General features: G+C 41.8%; 1 protein-coding gene across 1 annotated transcript in view; it reads left to right on the plus strand.

The window, feature by feature from the left end:
- The window catches only part of NFXL1 (nuclear transcription factor, X-box binding like 1), a 52,178-nt gene that overhangs the window by 8,810 nt on the left and 23,278 nt on the right, over positions 1-20,090 (plus strand). Inside the window, exons 8-15 of the mRNA XM_035111970.3 lie at positions 2,421-2,535; positions 2,859-2,983; positions 4,065-4,187; positions 6,633-6,723; positions 8,035-8,155; positions 10,892-11,051; positions 12,132-12,223; positions 12,692-12,713. Coding sequence (XP_034967861.3) covers positions 2,421-2,535; positions 2,859-2,983; positions 4,065-4,187; positions 6,633-6,723; positions 8,035-8,155; positions 10,892-11,051; positions 12,132-12,223; positions 12,692-12,713 — 849 coding nt within the window. The remainder of the gene's footprint in view (positions 1-2,420; positions 2,536-2,858; positions 2,984-4,064; positions 4,188-6,632; positions 6,724-8,034; positions 8,156-10,891; positions 11,052-12,131; positions 12,224-12,691; positions 12,714-20,090) is intronic.

Here is a 20,090-nt window from a genome sequence, read left to right on the forward strand (position 1 = left end):
GCTTGCAACTCAGCTGGGATTACAGGCTGGGGTGTAGGTGTACTGGTTGTTTGAATCATCACTTCTGTGCCGAACCACTTTGTGGTATCCATGCTATGTGCTGGAGCTTTCCTGGCCCTTCCGTATCACCACAGCTCCCTGTCCATCCTACCCCCACCCCTCGAGAACCCTATTCCTCAGGGAATGGGGATGACTTCAGATGGTTTGGGGTGCTTCTTCGTTGGGAAGGAGAAATTGGGAGGCTGCCCTCTGTGACCAGAAGAACCTTCAGCTTCTTTTAGAACAGTTCTGGATCCATGCCATAGCTTCTAGACTAGAGTCTGTGGACACATTTTATGCAAGTGGCTATGAATAACAACAACAACAACATTTATTGCATTAGCCGTATGGCCATAGCACAAGTACAAACAGACAGGCAACTGTCGCACAGCAATAAAACTACTGTACAACAAATACAATTAGAACATTAAATATAAAATCCAGGTAAATGCAGCTGGTTAGGTAAAGGTGAAAGCAATGCGTGTTGGCTAAAAATATAACAGGAATTTATACAGGACTAGGGCCTGGCTGGTTGGCCAGGAAAGCGGCCCTGAGTTTAAGGGCCTGTAAAATATAGATAGCTACGTCACGTGAAACCAAGGGGTTGGCGTCCACCAGTAAAAACTTCATGCGATCGATGTCCCGTAAGATGGTCGTTGGGATTGAAAGGAGAAGCCTGGATCTTACAGGGTCATATAGAGAACAGTAAAAGAAAAAGTGTATATAGTCCTCTATCATTCCCTCATTGCATGGGCAGAGTCGGAGGTTCAGTGGTATGTTGGAAAAAACGCCGTGTAAGAATGCTGTAGGTGTGGCGTGGAATCGGGCTAGTGCTATGAATAAAAGGTTTTACAAGAGAGCCCAATAATTCCTTGTTTAGCGTGCGTTTGACGCAGTGGTTATTACAAAATACAGTCGGTTGCATTCAGCAGTGCCCTCTTGTTGACAGAACACTCCTTGATCCAGTGGAGGCTTCCGTCATCACCGCACAAAGAAGCATAATTTTTTTGTTGATCTTCCTCCCCCTCTGCAGCTTCCCACACATGAACCCAGTTCTGTTCAAGAGTAGTGGATGGTGATATGCAGCTGCTGACAGGAGAGGAATTGGTCAAAATGACCTCCCTCCCTGTTATGCTGACTGACTGAAGTATCCACTGAATCAAAGAGCCTTCTGTCAGCAGAGGGACGTCATTGGATGTAACCCAATATGTATAAGTCTCAAAGCCCCTTTGAGGGCCTAGACTTGCTCGTTTTTATGTTGTAAACTGGCATAAAAATGCGAAAATAAACATCGCTCTCCTTTTCTGTTGTCTCCTTTGTGGCATGGTTACACATGAAGGAGGACGGGGAAATTTCAGCACATTCAGCTTCTCTCGGCCTTGGCATGGCAAGCTTCACCTGCAGAAATTTCCCTTTTTGCCGCACTTGTCATGAAACAGGAGGAGGGCTCCTAGTATCTTGTAGGCTTTCCCCCCTGAGAGTTTGAAAGTTTTAGTTTATATCTTTGTGGTGTGTTACTGTTGTTGAATAATAAATAATTTTGGTCATACTGTCCATGGCAGTGAACAGTCTTGCCTTTGCAGAAAGAGCCTCTGCAAAGGGCTGTGTGTACAGTGCAGTTCTCTGCCTGTAGAGCTCAGATGCATTTTACATCTGCAGTCTACAGTTCCCTCCCTGACCTGTTACAATGATGAGAGCTTCGCTAGTGAAATACGAAAGCTGCATCAGGTTTTTTTGTTTTTCGCAAAATAGTCAACTTTCGTTGCTCTGTGATTAAAACGTAACGTCACAGAAAAATTACCTCCTGTGGCCAAACATTATACTAAACCATAGTTTGGTGTGACCTGAAGAAACGGGAATGAGGTTCAATGAACTTTGGGCTCGCTTGCTCCTCCTGCTGCATGGCTGGAAGGAAGAGTTTGGAAGCTTCCATGCATCCAATTTGATTTATCCCAAACAAACCAATAGCTAATGTTAAACACAGTTTGTTGGTTCTGATGAAACTACAAACTGTGGTTAAGTAAAAGCTCCCAAACTCCTACCAGCCACATAGGAGGGAAGAGTGAACTTGCAAGCTCACGGCTGATACATACGCATTGTACTAAATTGTGGCTTAGCATGCTGCTGGAATATGTCCAGTCTGTAATTGCTTGTCATCTTTTCTTGCTGAATAAGGCTGATGTAACTTGAACAAAGCTTTGCTCCGAAGGATGTTTAATTCTTATAACAAAATGGTTCAGGAAGAGTTCACCTATTCCTTTTTATTAACATGGAATTCAGGGAGCAACCACCTTTTTCCTTCTTGCATTCCATTGGATTTTTGTATTTTGTTGCTTTGTTAAATTCCTCACTTGCATGTGCTGTATGTGTTTTCCCAACAGGTGTGTGGCAAAACATTGCCTTGTGGTTATCATGCCTGTGAACAGATTTGTCATGCTGGCTCTTGTGGGGAGTGTCCCCGATCTGGCAAAAGGAGTTGTCCATGTGGAAAATCAAGTAAGAATGTGTTTCTTTTCTGCCCATCTAGCATGCATCCAGTTCACCAATATAGCTAAGTTTCCTGAAATCTAAACTGCATTCAAATACAAGTTGAAGTAATACAAAAGCAGACTTTTGTTAAATTTAAAGTTTGCCCAGAATGAAGTTAGACACAAGACCTGCCTAGCTTAATTAAATTGGGCCCTTTATATAAAAACCGTAACTCCTTTTCTTGACGTAAAGCCTTATTTTTTATGAAACAACAGACACAAAAATGTAGCTTTCATTTTTCAATTGTGTAGAATAAATGACAGAAGCATTGCTGTTTTGTTTTGACTTAGAATTTTCTTTACCGTGTACGGAGGATGTGCCTACATGTGGAGACAGTTGTGACAAAGCTCTTGACTGTGGGATTCATAGATGTTCCCAGCGCTGCCACCGAGGTCCCTGTGAAGTCTGTAGACAGGTTAGCATTTTTCTTCCAGTTCAGTCACATGCTTTTGAATAACTTTTCATTATTTCAGGACCTCTGAAGGTCTTTATCTCCAATGAGCTTCCTGGAGTCAGAGAAAATTAAGATAGGTTTCTTCTTTTAGCTGTCCTCTCCCTCTCTGAGCTCAGGAAACATGCTGTCTCTACTGCTTTGTGCCCTCAACCAAAAAAAAAGCTCCCACAACCCCTAGCTTTTGTCCTTCAAATCTGGAAATTAGATAAAGTTCCTGTATTGGCTCCTTTCCTTGGATTTATGTGTGGGAGCATGCTTAAATGTGGCCTGTTATCTGCTTATCTGCTTTTTGTTGTAAGGATTCAAAATGTCATTGTCTTCAGCAATCCCATTGAAGAGTGTCCTTCAGAATAAGCTTAAAGATTGTAAAAATCGAGGCAGGAAGGTAAACTTTCCCAAAATCTGTCATCCACTTGGATAGTTCTAAGAGGACATTGCGAGATTCCATATTCTGCAGGCCCACTGGTAGCTGCTGCCCCTAATTTCAACCTCTGCTAGCTCCTCTACCTCTTAAGTTTCCTTTTTCTGGTGATATAGGCTTGTTTCACCATCATTTTGGCTGCTACTTGCTTGAAAAGGCATATTCTAAACTAACTACAGTTTCTTCCTCTTCTGAAAATGGTGGCATTCCCAACAATCTCAAATTTCCTTCCTCCTTCATTTTCTACTGTCTCTTCTTAGGCCTATATCATACAAACAGATGAGAAGGTAAACAGTTTTCCTGAGGTCGGGTCAAATTAAGTTGTTGTTTCCATGAGGACGTGCCCCATCTTTTTGATTCTAGTTACTCCTATTACCATGAAGGGGCCTGTACAGAAGCTCTAGCCTGTGAAAGAGTTTCTTTCCGGCCTCTTGTCACACTAGACTCTTCTATGCAGCTTAATTTCCACCATTGAATTATTTTGTATGCTACTTTCCCCCCCTCCTGAATGCTAATCTGTGACGAGTTCCATGCATTTTTGCTGTCAGTGATGTGCCTTAATTTTAACATGCTGAACGTACAACTCCTACCTTTAGTTTTCTTCCATTTGTATCTCAACAGGAAGTTGAAAAGCAGTGCCGCTGTGGAAAGCATATGAAGCAGATGCCCTGCCATAAGCCATACCTTTGTGAAACAAAGTGTGCCAAAATCCGTGACTGTCAAAAACACCAGTGCAAGAGGAAGGTGAGTAGGTATTGAGGATGCATCACCATCCTTTTGTAGCTAGAGTCGTTTGGAAAAGTTTGGTTCAACTTCCAAAAATGCTTCTGTTTCTGAGACACAGCCTGTAAGCATGTGGGGGCAGCTGAGGAAGCCACAGCAGTTTTCAGCTTGCAGTGGCCCGGCTTGCACATCATGCTATGTGCAAACTATGGCTTACTGAGACCCGGCAAACATACTGGCTCAAGAGAGGAGCTTGCACCAGCTTCATTGCACTGTGGTCCTTTGGACTCAGTGCAGCAGCCAAGTCAAGGTTTGACTTAGCACATTGTCCGAACCTGCAGTTGTGGCTAAGCTCTCTCCTCCTTAACCATGAGTTGTAGACAGTAACAGCTGTAACTCGTGCTTACGGAGGCTTGAGCGTGTAACAACTAGCTTAGGATCGGACAACTGCTAAGCCAAACCTTGGCTTAGCTGCCATGCTGCGTTGAGTTAAAAGGACTGGGGAGGAGCAAAAGGATTGTCACCTGCTTGGGAGCACACGTCAAGTGATGGTTTGGCTTAGCATTACTTGCGAAAGTGGCCTGTGACAGCTGTTTTGCTGTTCTTTTATGGTGGCGAAAGCCCCCACATACTTTGGATTTCTTTGTTCTTCTGTATTGCCGTTCCACTCACAGAAAAAGAAATCGGGTTATTTAAGAATTATTAAGAATTATTTAAGAATGGTCTAATTCAAAAACTGACGCTCTTACAACACCTACACTGTGAAATACCTGCAGAAGGTGGCAGTAGCGATTCTTTATGGGCTAGCTTGTTGGAGCAGTCAGAAAAGAAATATACTAGTTCTCTGATATGCATGATCTTCCTTCAGGTGGAGATGAAATAGCTTTCAAAGGCTTAAAGGAGCAAGGGGGTGGGGAGTAATGTAGAAGAGGAGTATGTGCTTTCTAGGTACTGAATGAATTTAGTAGTTCAAATCCAATAATCCAATACTGTATACAGGAGAAACTTGGAGGGTGAAGTAGTTGGTTCTGGAAAGCTTTATTGCTTTTTATATTCCATTTTTCCACCCCCTTTCCCTGGAGCACTTTCCTTACTCATTTATTTCATTTACAATATTTGTATTCCTCTCCATGATAGTGCTCTCTGGATGGCTCACAAGAAAACATTTAACACTGGTCTCTCATTGGTCCTTAACTCTATCTTGTCCTTGTTATATTTAAGAGACGTCTTCAGTTTTTCCTTTTTTTTTATTACTCCCAAACTTTTTCAGATGAACCGTTTTACTGAGCTTTGTTAGCCTGTCCCTCCCCATGTCTTGTATGTGTCTGAGATTATAGGTTTTTGAAGAAGAACTGTTTTTAGAGGTAGAGAGGAAGCTGATTAAATCAAATATATTCAAGGTAACATACAAAATATAATTGCAGTTTCATCAAAACCGTGCTAAAACAGGTGCTTAGTTGTAGGTGCTATAAAAAGAATAATAGCAAAGTCTTCCATTTTGGGCCGAGAATAGAAAGAAATGTGGTGAAACAGTTAAGAGAGATTCAGCTGTATATATATATGTGTGTGCTTTGTTAGGGCCAAACTAAAGAGGTTTATCAAAAGCAAGCAGGAGGTGACGGCACTGAGACTGAAAATCCCCCATTTGAAGGTGCTGTAGGTGCTAGTGAGGTAGAATTGTTGAAGCAGAATAGTAGATCTGCATGTAGAACCTGTGAGGTCTTTTTGGAGTACAATATACACAGGTCAAACAAAATGCTTAACAATAATACTTAGCCCTTAGGTTGTTGAGGTGCTTGACATGAATCACCTTGGTAATATTTACAACACCCTTGTGACGTAACTCAGTGTATCCACCATAATGAAGTTATGGAGCTCAAGTTGAAACAATAGTACCTCAGAACCATCTAGCTCAGTGTTTCCCAAACTTGGGACTTCAGCTGTTTTCAGACTACAATTCCCATCATCTCTGACCACTGGTGTTGCTAGCTAGGGATGATGGGAATTGTAGTCCAAAAACAGCAGGGAAACACTGACTAGCTAGTTACTAGCCAAGGCAAGATTTGGACTATCCAGTTTTATGCTTTTAGCTCCTGCTTGACACCTGCTCTTACTTGGGACCCTCCTATCAGTTTCTTGTCAGAAGATTGTTATCCCTGCTTTAAAATGGACAAGCACTTCTCCATCTTCCTGCGTGTGATCAAGCTGCTATCTTCATTCAAACTGCTGAAATACTTTAAAATGGCAAAGGATATTCTGAAGACGCTTTCTTAAGAAAGGGACATCTCAACATGTTTATTTTTCTTTGACACTTTATCATTTTAAAAACAAACCGCTATGGTTTTCTTATCGACAGCATAATCCTTTGTGTGCTTACTCTTTGGGGCTCACTCGCAGGTAATGCATAGGCTTGCCACTTTAGCTAAAGTTTCTGTACTTCAAAGCACTTGTGTGTGTGTGTTTCAGTGTTGTTCTGGAAATTGCCCACCGTGTGATCAAGCATGTGGACGAACTTTAGGATGTCGGAATCACAAGTGTCCTTCAGTGTGCCACAGAGGTAAGACTGAGCAGGCAATCTTGCTTGTAGTCTTTCATCCTGAATGGTACTTTAAACTTTATGTAGTTGGGTCTTTGTTGGTAATTGTCATGAAAAGAAATATTGTAATCTCTGATTACAGCCAGTAGCTTTAATGTTGTTCAAATCATAGCATTTCTGAACCTATATATATATATATTGAGGGTCCAATCCTAGGACATTAATGTTTTTTTCATAAAAATAGAGTGTAATGTGTTGATTAGCACTAGTCATGATGGTAAAAATTATACCATGAATTAAATAATCAGTTGTTACTCTTTGGCTTCTTGAGCACTTGAACTGTTTGGGGCTGAATAAGTTGTCCATTTCTGTCTAAAGTGTGATAAAAAATTTCTTTTTCTTTGCTGTATATGCTTTATTAGTTCCACCCACTCCACATTTTTCAAACTGTATTAAGAAAGGATATTCATGACTTCCGCTTTAGCCGCGGTTGCAGCCAGGTCGGGAGTGACGAGCTGTGAGAAAGTGAGTTACTCTATTATAGAGGGAAAAGGGGTATCCAAGGCAAGGAGAGCCCCAAAAACCCAAGAAGGAAAAGTTCTGGGTTCAAGGTGGAAAGCGGCGCTATTAGAGGGCTAGAAAAAGAACTAAAAACGGAGGAAAAAGAGCTCTAGCGCTAACAAGACGCCCAACCCTCTATGAGCTGCCTGGAGACAGGGCGCAACAAGCGGCTGATTTTCAAACCAAAAAAGGAAGCTAAAGAGCAAGGCTAAAATTCTGAAAATATAAATTTAAAACTTACGAAGAGCTGTTGCTTTTCTAAGGAATACTCTGGATGCCGACCGTATGTGATTTTAAGAAAGAGAGCTTGTCTGCTGCTTCGGAAAACGCGCAAACTGCACAAAAAGCGGTGTGGATATTCATATTTGTTCCGACATACTCAAATACAAATCTTGAGCCTTTGTGTGGGCAAGGGAAATGTTTGCATCCCTGCAGTGCAATTTCTTTCTTTTTTTAATGGCTTCTTATAAATATCAGAAATCTGATGCTCACTTCTGACCTTTCAGAAAGTAGAGAAAGGCATTTTCTTTTGACATTCAAAATGGATTTGGGGAACATAAGTACAGTAGCATGTTCTCTGGGTGGAGTTTGTCCAGACCGATGCCTCCTGTATTCATAATACCATTGTTAATTTTAATTGTACTAAATGGATAACTTCTTATTTGGATCCAGGTAATTAATTGCAAAGTAGTTTTGTTGTTGTAGATTGTGTCTAAAAATGTGTTAAGTTTTTCCAAGGTTGGCTACTTGAATTGCTTGTCTTCGTTGTAGGCAGCTGCTATCCATGTCCCGAGACTGTAGATGTGAAGTGCAATTGCGGCAAAACTGCTCTCAAAGTGCCATGTGGTAGAGAACGCACCACCAAGGCTCCCAAGTGCAAGGAGCTATGCAGGTTAGTATTAAATAATATTAAATAACCATCTAATGCAAATAATCTTTTACTCCCTGAATATCAGGCCACCATGTGATATCGCAAACCGCTTTGAAAGTCCCCTAGCTTTTGAAACTAGTGTTAGAAACGGTCTAACTCTGTAATGGCCTAATTAGGTCTTTTTACATTATTGGCTTCTCAGCAGGTGGAGCTACATTAACACAGTTTAGTGTTTTGAAAGAAGTATGCAGTGCACTATAAGACTGCAACTTGCAATTCTTGAGAGACGCATTTCAAAGGCTGGTGTTGCCATAGGAAGGTGCTGCTTTGAGTTCCAAATAGCTTTACAAGAGCAGTAGAACTTGAAGGAAGCTTCCCTTAGTATTTTGCAGCACAGCGGGGTGGGCAATGGGGTGTCAAGGTCGGCTTCCTTTGTAGTGGAGTGGAGAGGGAGCAATTGAATTTAAAGCTTTCATCATAATATGCTTATTTACAATTACACAGGTTGAGCAGGAAATGGTATGGTAGCTACACAAGTAAGGCTGTTAGTCCCAAAGCTGAATTATTCCCGTAGTAACAGCAGCACCCCTAAAGTTCCAAAGCACCTTATTCATTCCAGCTCTGAAAAACCACCAGTGTAAAGAATCTACGTTGGCTCCCAGTTCGTTTACGAGCACAATTCAAAAATTTTGGTATTGACCTTTAGAGCCCTAGATAGCCTCGGCCTTGTATACCTGAAGGAGCATCTTCTTGACTGTTTCCTCACTGTGAGACATGAACAGAGGGCCTTCTTGGTAGTGGCACCTGCCCTGTGGAATGCCCTTCCATCAGATGTCAAAGAGATAAGCAACTATTTGACTTTCAGAAGACATCTGAAGGCAGCCCTGTTCAGGGAAGTTTTTAATAGTTGATGCTTTATTGTGTTTTTAATATTTTGTTGAGAGCCGCCCAGAGTGGCTGGGGCAACCCAGTAAGATGGATGGCATATAAATAATGAAATTATTATGATTATGATTACTTGTCCAAATTCAAGCATTCTCTTGGGGCACATCTTTATGTGACTATAGTGTCAATACTAAAGCTACACCAAGACTACATAAGAGAACATGCCTATAACAATAGGGAACACATCAATTTGAACTGTTTTATGCTAATATAATCCAAGCCGTCAAAAGCAAGCCCCAAAATTAACATTACACTGCTTCTGAGAGAGGGCTTTATTAGTACCAGGGAGATGTCATCTTCATAACTGTAGTAAAGACTCAGTAAGAACTACCCTCTCACAGACTTGGCATACATGCATTACAAGTGCATCCTTGGCTGGATGCTCCAGCTCATGTGATTTAATAGAGTGGGCAATCTACCAAGTAGGTTTGAATCTGTCCCAACAAATCCTACACTTACTTGAAAATATGGTTGTAAGTTTAAAGCTTGCTAAATATAACTGTTTTCATTTTAAAACAATTGAGAAGTGGTGTGTTTTGTCTGTTGCTTTCTTTTACTTTCATTTGTTTTCTTTACGTAAACTGTAATGAAATTTGATCGCCATTGCCGGAGGAGAGAGCTTCTTTGCTGGCTGCTGTTTACCACGTAGGCTAGGTTTCACGTCCTAGTCCTTGCTATAGCCTCTGCACTTCTTTAAGAGCTCATTCTCCTGCTGCCGTTCTGAATGCTAATGCTACTGCCTCCTAAGCCAGAAATGAGTTTTTCTTCTCCCACCAGAAACGAGTTATTCTCATAGTGAGGTTATTTGATTATGAAGGTTACGAAACCATTTTTTAAAATTTGGTTTTCTATGGAGATAATATGGATAGTGATATTATGGGATAATATGGATAGTGATATTATGGGATATTATGGGATAATATGGATAGTGATATTATGGGATATAATATGGATAGTGATATTATGGGATATAATATGGATAGTGATATTATGGGATATAATATGGATAGTGATATTATGGGATATAATATGGATAGTGATATTATGGGACCCAGGTGGCACTGTGGGTTAAACCACAGAGTCTAGGGCTTGCTGATCAGAAGGTTGGCGGTTTGAATCCCTGCAACGGCATGAGCTCCCGTTGCTCGGTCCCAGCTCCCAGGTAGAGCTAGAGCTCCCGGGTGTAGGTGGAGTCCCGGTGGCGCGGGGTGCCAGGGCGCCGGGCCAGTAGGCAGGGCGCTGCACGGCAAGGCAGGGTGCTGCACGGCAAAGCCGTGCAGAAGCCATGCTGCGCCCTGCGGGGGTGCCGGAGCGATCTCCGCCCCTCAGCGCCAGGGCGCACGACCTGCTCGAGACTGCCCTGCCAGCTCCTGCCGACCTAGCAGTTCGAAAGCACATCAAAGTGCAAGTAGATAAATAGGGACCGCTCCATCGGGAAGGTAAACGGCGTTTCCGTGCGCTGCTCTGGTTTGCCAGAAGCAGCTTTGTCATGCTGGCCACATGACCTGGAAGCTGTCTGCGGACAAACAGCGGCTCCCTCGGCCTATAGAGCGAGATGAGCGCCGCAACCCCAGAGTCTGACACGACTGGACCTGATGGTCAGGGGCCCTTTTTATGCTTATATATATATTTTTTATTCTATCATGCCTAGAGCATAACACGTTGGGAAAAGGGATATACAAAGCAAGCAACTCTGTATATGACTGTTGTAAACCACTTAGAGGTCTTTTCTTCTAGTAAGTTGTTTTGTTGAATAAATGACTATAAACCAGTTTTTGTAGCCATTATTGACAGTTCCCGTTTTCATTTTAGGCAGCCACCTACCTGCCATCATCCTGCTCGAGAGAAACATAGCTGCCACTTTGGCCCTTGTCCTCCTTGCCGCCAGCCCTGCAAGAAAACCTTTGAGAAATGTGGTCATTCCTGCCCTGCTCCTTGCCATGATGAAGCACTTGTAAAACAGACTGGTTCGGTGAGAGAACAATGTGATTGCTCCCCGTAGCAGTGTCACCACTTTCAGGGGGAAATGTGCTGATTTCACAGGAATCAATCAGATTCCTGATTGAGAGCATGAGACTCTTAATCTCAGGGTCAGGGGTTTAAGCCGCATTTTGGGCAAGAGATTCCTGCGTTGCAGAGGGTTTGACTAGATCAGGGGTCGGCAAGGCTTACTGGCCATGGGCCGGATCACTCCCGCGGAGATCATCTGTGGGCTGGACCGGTACAGCACGATGCTGGAAATCGCGTCTGCGCAAGTGGCGCGGCACCAAAAATCACTTCTGCGTATGCCCAGATGCTCAAAATCGCACCTGCGCAGAAGCAATTTTTAGCGTCAGGGCATGCACAGAAGCGATTTCTGGTATCTGCGTGTGCACAGACGCAATTTCCGGCGCCGCTCAACAAGTCCCCGCACCACGCTGTGCCGGTTTAGCGCAGCATGCGGGGGACTGCCCGAGTGGATGGCTTGGTTCGGGGGTGGCTTGTGGGCCGGTAAAATGGTCTTCGTGGGCTGGATCCGGACTAGATGATCCTTGTGGTCCCTTCCAACTCTGATTATCCTTTCCCATATAATCCTCCCACTTGAGACGTTGCTGGAACCCTCCGAAAGTGACAGCCGTACTGCTATCATTAAGAACTGTTGATTGGTTATCACAACTTGAATGGTTGTGGTGCATTGAGTTCTAATAAGTCAAGTATGTTCATTGAAATTGGGGGTGGGAATAACTCTAGACCAGGGGTCCCCAAACTAAGGCCTGGGGGCCGGATGCGGCCCAATCGCCTTCTCAACCCGGCCCGCGGACGGTCCGAGAATCAGCATGCTTTTCATGAGTAGAATGTGTCCTTTTATTTAAAATGCATCTCTGGGTTATTTGTGGGGCATAGGAATTCATTGATATTTTTTTTCAAAATATAGTGCGGCCCCCCACAAGGTCTGAGGGACAGTGGACCCGGCCCCCTGCTGAAAAAGTTTGTTGACCCCTGCTCTAGACCATCTAGGCATGGTTAGCTTTTATAATGTGTGCTGCATAACAACAAATTTCTTTTGTCCCAGCATCAGCCAGCAGGCCCTTGGGAACAATCAGCTGAGCCTACGTTTATTCAGACGGCATTGCCTTGCCCTCCATGTCAAGTCCCTATTCCAACGTGAGTATGAAAATATGCTTTGAAATGACATATTTCAATGTGTTCGGGTGGCATGGCCCTGTGCTGTGACTTGCTCTTATAGAAATGCATTTTCTTTAAAGCTGCTTCCAGAGGTAAAGCCAGATCAGTCAAAAAGACTAAACAGTTGGAGATCCGTAGTCTAGTACAGTCATACCTTGGTTTTCAAATAGTTTAGTTCTCGAATGTTTTGGCTTCAGTTATGAATGTAACTGGGTCAACCATCACTACTTACAATTTACTTACGGCAGTACTGTAAAAGCTATTGATCACTGTTAGAAGAAAACATATTTTTTCTTTCAATTGACATTGTAACAAATGGCCACATTCTGATGGTCATACTTGCAGCTTCTAATTGGCCAATGAATCTCAGGTGGTTGATTAATTCAGAGAGTGATATTCAAATTGTTTGGCCATTTATTTATTTAGTTTGTTCTTGTGTATTTACAGGCAATGCCTTGGGAAACATGAGGTGAGTCATAAAAACTGTGTAATATTTCAGAGTAAATCTGAAAAAATGTATAATTTGGTTTTAATCAGAGGTTTTGAAATGAAGCCTTTGCGTTTAATTGGTTTGCCGTGAGGTTCATTTGCAACTGGAAGTATTCTGCGTTCCCCCTTGAAACCTACAAATCGTTTTGTCATTTGAGATCTGCTGGGATTTCTATTAAGACTATTGCAAAATTGTTTTAGGAAATTTATAAGAGTAAACTACTTATTAACCTTGATGAAACTTTAAACTTTTGACATCGCGTTTCAAGAAATGTGGAATGCTGGCAAAATGCTCTTCTGTTAGTGTTTACTGGGATGATTTAGGATGAGCTCTGGTTTTATAGGGCTTGCTATTTTATGGCTTTTCCAAAATGTTTGGAAATGTTTAAACGATCTCTTCTCATGCAGTTTATATCGCTGGCCTGGTACGTTCTGTGGCTGTTTGAGGAACATCTGCAAAATATGTTATGTAAATCGATATTAACTATCACCTAAGCTAGTATGATGGCTAAAGTGGAATATGAGAGCTCAAATTGTAAGGCAGGGATGTTATGACTTTCAGCTGAACTTTACACAGTGAGGCCTGTGGTGATCTGAGGGCTTTGTCTGAAGTTCTTTTAACATTTGGTAGTATAAATGAAAACAAGCATGAACACTGTCTTGAATTAAGCAATGGTAATGTTTTCCTATGGGAAGTTACAAAACAATGAGGTTCTGAGTGGATTTATGATTTTTGTGCAGCGGAGAAGTGACTTGACAATCCAGGCACAACAAATCCATTAGAAAAAAATAATTTTGGGGGAAATCTATAATTTTTCATTGTTAATGTAGAGATGGTGTCAAGTTTGAACCACGACTTATTTTGATGTGGTGATAGCTAGGTAAAGGTAAAAGGACCCGTGACCATTATGTCCAGTCGCGGACGACTCTGGGGTTGCGGTGCTCATCTCGCTTTACTGGCCGAGGGAGCCGGCGTACAGCTTCCAGGTCATGTGAGCAGCATGACCAAGGCACTTCTGGCGAACCAGAGCAGTGCATGGAAACGCTGTTTACCTTCCCGCCAGAGGGGTACCTATTTATCTACTTGCACTTTGACGTGCTTTCAAACTGTTAGGTTGGCAGGAACTGGGACCGAGCAACAGGAGCTTACTCCGTCATGGGGATTCGAACCGCCGACCTTCTGATTAGCAAGCCCTAGGCTCTGTGGTTTAACCCACTGCGCCACCCTGTCCTGGTGATGGCTACTGAAGCCTAAAAATGTGTGTACATAAATGAAATTTGTTGAGGCAACTTTATAAAAGTGCAACTAATTTTTTGAATATATTTTGGTTAACTTGAATTCTTTCAGTAGTTAACATAAAAATGGTTAAATTACAATATGCACGGTAAAGGAAAAATTAACAGTATAAAACCATTTTCAGCAGAATTTCAGCAGTAAAATTAAATATAAGCAGGTCTTAACTTTAAAAAGCCAAAACATCAGAATGGTTGAGCTAACAATGAAAATCTGGTCCCGTTTTGAAATGCATTTGTGGCGAAGTTGTTATTATTGGCTTCTGCACAATGCAGTTTGTGCAAGCCAGGCGAGCTAGCCTATATGAATGTAAGATTGAGTTTCAGCTAAACCACAATTGTGATAAAAAGTGAGTACTTCACTAAAACATTGTCGTATACTGTATCCTCCTTCCTAATGGAGCTTTCCTGTTCAGGGTTCCAGCCAGGTATTCCCTCTGATAGGACATCCCACTTCTATCATCCTGATAAATCACATGATTAATGGATTGTGTAAGGGTTGTTGTTTCATTCTTCTCCCCCCCCCCATACCCCCCTAAAAATGTGTGTGTGTTGTGTTTGTGCAAGCCTTAAGATTCTTCCCAAGCATGCTGATATTTCCCTTTTGTTTTTCAGTTGCCTGATTTGGGCCACAGTGCCGGCAGCTCTCTCAACCTCAATTAGTTGTTAGGAGGGGTGATTTATTAGACTTCCAAGTAGTCCAATGTAACAGAAATGAATTAAAGTAAACTCTTAACAGTTATGCACAATTGTACAGTATTTTGAGCAGTGGATCATGTGATTTCAGATGACTTGGGGGAATTTAGATAACTGAAAGTTTATTTAATACAATCTGGTATTGGCTTAGGCGGTAGATTTCCTCAATCTCCACTGGAAGTGAATTCAGGAATGCCCTGTGGCTAGAACATCTTCTAAAATCATGTGTTAGATCTCATCAGCTAATGTGTAGGACTCAAACAAAACATTTATCCTCTAGTGCTTTATTCAAGTCATGTAATACTTGAAACGAATGCTTAGATGGAACAGTCTGAAAGTAATTGACCGGCCACTTAGAAGGCTGGTATTCTAAATGTCACATTAGTGGGTTTGCAAGTGTTGTAAGCTACATTGGTCTGCTGCAGAGAATAGCATTTGTGTACAAGCTTATCTTCAAACAAGTGTGGGTGGATTGATATGGACCTCCTAGTCTTGTCATATTACCCTGTTCATGTTGAGAAAGTCAAGGTAGCTGTGTTGACTCATGAGACAGATGTCAAAATCTGTGTTAGGGCAATGTGCTTATTAGACAGACAATATAATGTAAACTTTCAAGTTCTCCAGAATTTTTCATCGGGATAGATGGTAAACAGACTGAGACAAGAGAGGAAAAAGTTGGCTGTTGATGGAGTCTGCATCTGAAAATAGTCTTAAAATGGACTATGGGAGAAGGCAGAAGGTATTCATATGAGTCTCTTTTAGGTATAAGGCAGGGTTCAGGTTGCACTTGTGGATGTTGGGAAGAAGGAACATCCATCCATACATATTAGAGAATATACCGTAATATTCAGCTGTTACCCAGATCTGTCTCCATCCTTAGGTGAAACATACAGCTTTCTTATTCCTATTTTTCTCCTACCAAAGAACCTGTGTGTTTCACCTGACTTGAGCGATCTTGATGACATTTTAACTGCAACAACAGTGGCTTCATATGGATGCCATGAATACTAACAGCAGCATTTGATTCAGTGCATTTTGATTACATAATTATGATTCTTTATGGGTCACTTTGCTATCACATTGAAATTACTATCAAATTCTAATGTTCTGTAAATGCATATGATTGATTTTCCTTTTTTGCATAAATTGTACCTCTTAGGTTGCTGGTTTATAACGTCTTCATTTTCCGGTTTCTAAGAATGCAAAGGAAGCATACCAATTTTAATTATCGGCCTATAAGCCAGTAATGAAATTGCTAAATCATAAATGCTGCCAGGGGGGATGCTTTGCTTCCATGGTGATTGCTTTTAATTTTGATTTGGTCAAAAACCCAATTTCTCATAGATGTATAATAATGTGCATGTCAACTTACCGGGGTTTGACAAACTTATTTCCTAATTTTATACTTTTAAAAATGCAGATTTTTAAAAAGCCCTTCTTGGTACAAGGGAAAGAAATGAGTTGTATATTTCTTAGCTAGATAGCCTCAGACTACTTTCTTGTTCAATGTTGTTTACATTTCTTGGCACAGAGTGTGGCCTTTCATTTTTATTCCAGACTTCAGCAAGAAACTTCATGTTTTTTTAATTACTTTTCTGTTATACAAACATACAAACAAGAAGGAGAAGACATAACATGCAGTGCAGACCATATTGGCAATTGCAATGTTTTGAAAAAGTTTAACATCAAATATGCAGCTGTGGTTGACTCATCTCTGTGTCAGTTATTCCAGTATAAATATAGATATACATATACATAAGGGAATCTGGGAACTTATATAAAATCGGGGAAAGTTTGCACAGCCTTGAAATGACTTCTCATTCTAGATGGTGATTTACAGCTAATTTGTCACTAGAGCCAAATAATGCTAAACTGCTACCTCTGTATTCATTACTTTGCACATTCTTCCTTCTTTTGTCTTTTGGTTTTGTTACAATCCTCCGTAAGTGTGTGATCCTTATAACTTTTTCACCGCCATCTTGATTGCAGCCTTCATCTCCCTCCTTCTCTCTCTCTCTCCTGCTAAGAGTTAAAATTAGCACTCACCTAGATAATAGCAGCAAGCTTATTTTGTATCTTCTGATTTCTCATCTCCATCCTCTTACATCTGTTCTACCTTCTGTTGTTCATCTTCCTTGTTCTGGTCATGATTTTGATGTGTTGCCTTTTGCTGCTCTCTCTTTTCCATTGCTTGTCTTTTCCTATAGTGAGTTCACATTTTCAAGTCATTACATTTCTTCTTCCCTGCTTTTGTTTTGCTGTGACATCGCCAGTATTTCAAGCAGGGATAACCAACATGGTGCCCTCTAGATGTTGCTGAATTCCAACTCTCATCAGCCCCAGCCAGCATGACCGATATTCAAGGATGATGGGAGTTGTAGTCTTTATGCAGAAATAGGTGCCAAAACTGTAGCCGCCCATGTCCATTTCAAACAACAAAAAAGTTACACTTCAGTAACATGCTATATAGTTTGCATAAATTATTCCCCGTTCCTTAACACTTGTGTTGTAATTTCATGCTGAAATGCCATTAACTCCACATCTTTTCAGAACTATTTGCTGGCACAGTAAATTTCAAGATTGGGCTGTAAACATTTCAGTACAAGTCATTTTTTATACTGCTTTCTCATTATAATAGGATTATTCTTGCTATCCTGCTGCTTATATAGAGCCAGGCTTTTTGTTCGTTGGCCGAAAAGCTATTCTGAGTGATGTTTTAATTCAAACTTCTGACCGTGTTCCAGGATGCTGATTCCAATATGTTGTTGCAGCCAGTGAGTGGCTGTTGCAAAAAACAGTAGTGTTATATTTCGTCCTTTTTCTTCACCTGGTAGTATTTAGTAATATTAAATACGTGATGTGTTGTTAGTTTCCAGACCTTACAAATGGCCAGTTAAGTGGAGAGGTGTCAGCTGAAGGCCAGGGGAAAAAATCCAACCACTATTGTTTGTGAAGTTATCTCTTTATTCATAGAAACCAAATAAATGCAGGCGTCACGACCCCACCAACTCTTCCCCAAAGGTCTTGCCGCAGTGAGGCAGTTGCAAGGACTGAAAGTCCCCACCTTCCCACCACTCTCTTAGACTCCTTCCCTGGGTCCTTCCCTAGCAACCTGAGGCTCCTTTGCCTTGCTTCTCTTTGCTCCGCCCTCCTCATGGGAGACCAGGGGGGAGCAGCCTGCCTCCATTCTGCCTCTTGACCCCACCCTCCTATCTAGCCTCCACCTCTGATTCAGCCCCTTCCCGCTCACTAAAGCCTGTTACCTCTTCAGCTTCCGACACTTCCTCCGGTCCGTCTGCTGCCTCTTCTCCCTCTCATCATTGTTCCGACACCAATCCCCTGGCTCTGATTCTTCTTCCCTTGGGGGTTCCTCAGCTGGTGCCTCACACCACTGCTCTGCATCCAGCCAGTCCATGACAAGAAGGTGCAGGAAAGCTTGCAATGAGATGATGTTGCATTACTAAGCATTATGTCAGGGGTTAGGACACATCAGGAACCAAAAGTGACTCTCGAGGCCTTTGACTGGCCCTCGGGGACTCGCCCCAGGCCAGACACCTTCTTGAGCCACATCCCTTGCACTTGAAGTTGTTGTCCATCTAGCATTTCAAGCTTCTTCTTAAGGAAACCAGGAGCTTGATTTGTATCTCAAGGTAAACTCAAATTTTGGAATGGAAACTTGTCTCTTTTTTTAAAAAAAGTACGATGTAACTTATTTTCCTATGGTTCTTCTCTCTCTCTCTCTAATTTGACATAAAGTCCAAGAGTTTCTGACTTCATTTTGTTTTCACCTTCCACTGCCAGTGTCGTTGGCATATAACAAGCCTGATGTTTGCTGAAAGAGGAACATATAAATTTATATTGTAGGAGGATGCATTATTTATATGAACGTGGGTTCCGTCCCCCCCGCCACAATCTGTCTCTTGGAGGAAACATTTTCTTCAGTATTGTTGCTAATCCCCCCCCCATGGATGTTGGCTGGTTTCTCTGTTTTACCTCTTATCGTCCTTCTGTGAATTACCTTGATGTTTTGGATTTGTGAAAACGTTTGTTTTTAGCAGAAGTAATAATTTGAAGAAATTGCAGTTAAGCAGGAGATACTGGAACTTCAAAGCATTCCTTAAATGCTATTCTTTCAGGCATGGAAATGGATTTGGTGTTAGAAGCTAACAGCAGAAAGTTTTGCCCAGTTGCTTGTGCTCTTGGTGGATGTGACTGTACACAATTCCCTGGCTAAAAAGCAGATTGTGAGTGGAATTGCAGATGTGGTTTGCAGCAAGCCAGCCATCTAGTAGCAACTTAATTTATTTTTTTAGCAGGAGAGTTTTGTGTAGCTCCTTCCGTGACTTGATTTCTCTATTTTACCTCCTCCTCAGACCCCTTTACAGTCTACTCCAAACTAGTGCCCTTCCATTGACCCCACACATGGTTAAGGATGGTGGCCATTACAGTACAGTATCTGGAGGACACCAGTTTAGGGAGGGCTGAGCTAAACGTTCCTGAGACAATGCAATCGATGCTGACCTTCAAGCTTTCTCACCTGTATGTTCCAGGAGCTGTAGCTCAATTCTCATGGCTTTTCAGCATGTTTCTTAACACGCAAGCTGTGTAAACATGCTCTAAAGTAAAAACACATGTAGAAGTTTTCAGATGTTCCTGGAACCTCATGGGAGCAAACCCAAAGTTAGTTTCTGCCACAGAACTCAAGGTCTAAGCAAAGTAGGTTTAGCATCTTGTCCCATTCCAGTGTAGGGCTAAATAAATAGGTTGAAGATTTTCCCCTGGCAGGACCCTACTGTATAGAATTATTTTTTAAAAGCCATTATGCCCTTCAACTACAGAAGCAGGTATGAATTGGAAAGCCAGAGTGGTGTAATGATGAGGGTATAAGACTAGGACCAGGAAAATCCAGGTTCAAATACCTACTAAGCTTTGAAACAGTCACTGTTTGGGACAGTCACTACTTCTCAGCTTTACCTACCAAAGAAGATATTTTGTGGAATGCTCTCCCCAGAGAGGCTCGCCTGGCGCCTTCATTATGTATATTTAGGCACCAGGCAAAAACATTCACCTTCTCTGAGGCCTTTGGCTAATTAAACCATCATTGGCCTTTTAAACTACGGAATGTTGTGGGGTGGTGTTTTTGTTTGTTACTATGTTTTTCTGTTTTAGTTTGCAAACTACCCTGTGGGATAAAGGGAGATATAAAATGTAATAATTAATAATGATTAATAGCAATGGGGGCATGTATGCTGCCTTGGGCTCCTTGGAGAAAACACAGGCTATAAGTGCCATGTTTTTGTTGGATTTTTTTAGAATATTAACTTTTAAGAATGTATCTGATAAAAGAGGCAATGTATACCCAAATGTG

The sequence above is a fragment of the Zootoca vivipara genome, chromosome Z1 (assembly GCF_965207765.1).
Source record: "Zootoca vivipara chromosome Z1, rZooViv2.hap1.1, whole genome shotgun sequence".
Taxonomy (NCBI): domain Eukaryota; kingdom Metazoa; phylum Chordata; class Lepidosauria; order Squamata; family Lacertidae; genus Zootoca; species Zootoca vivipara.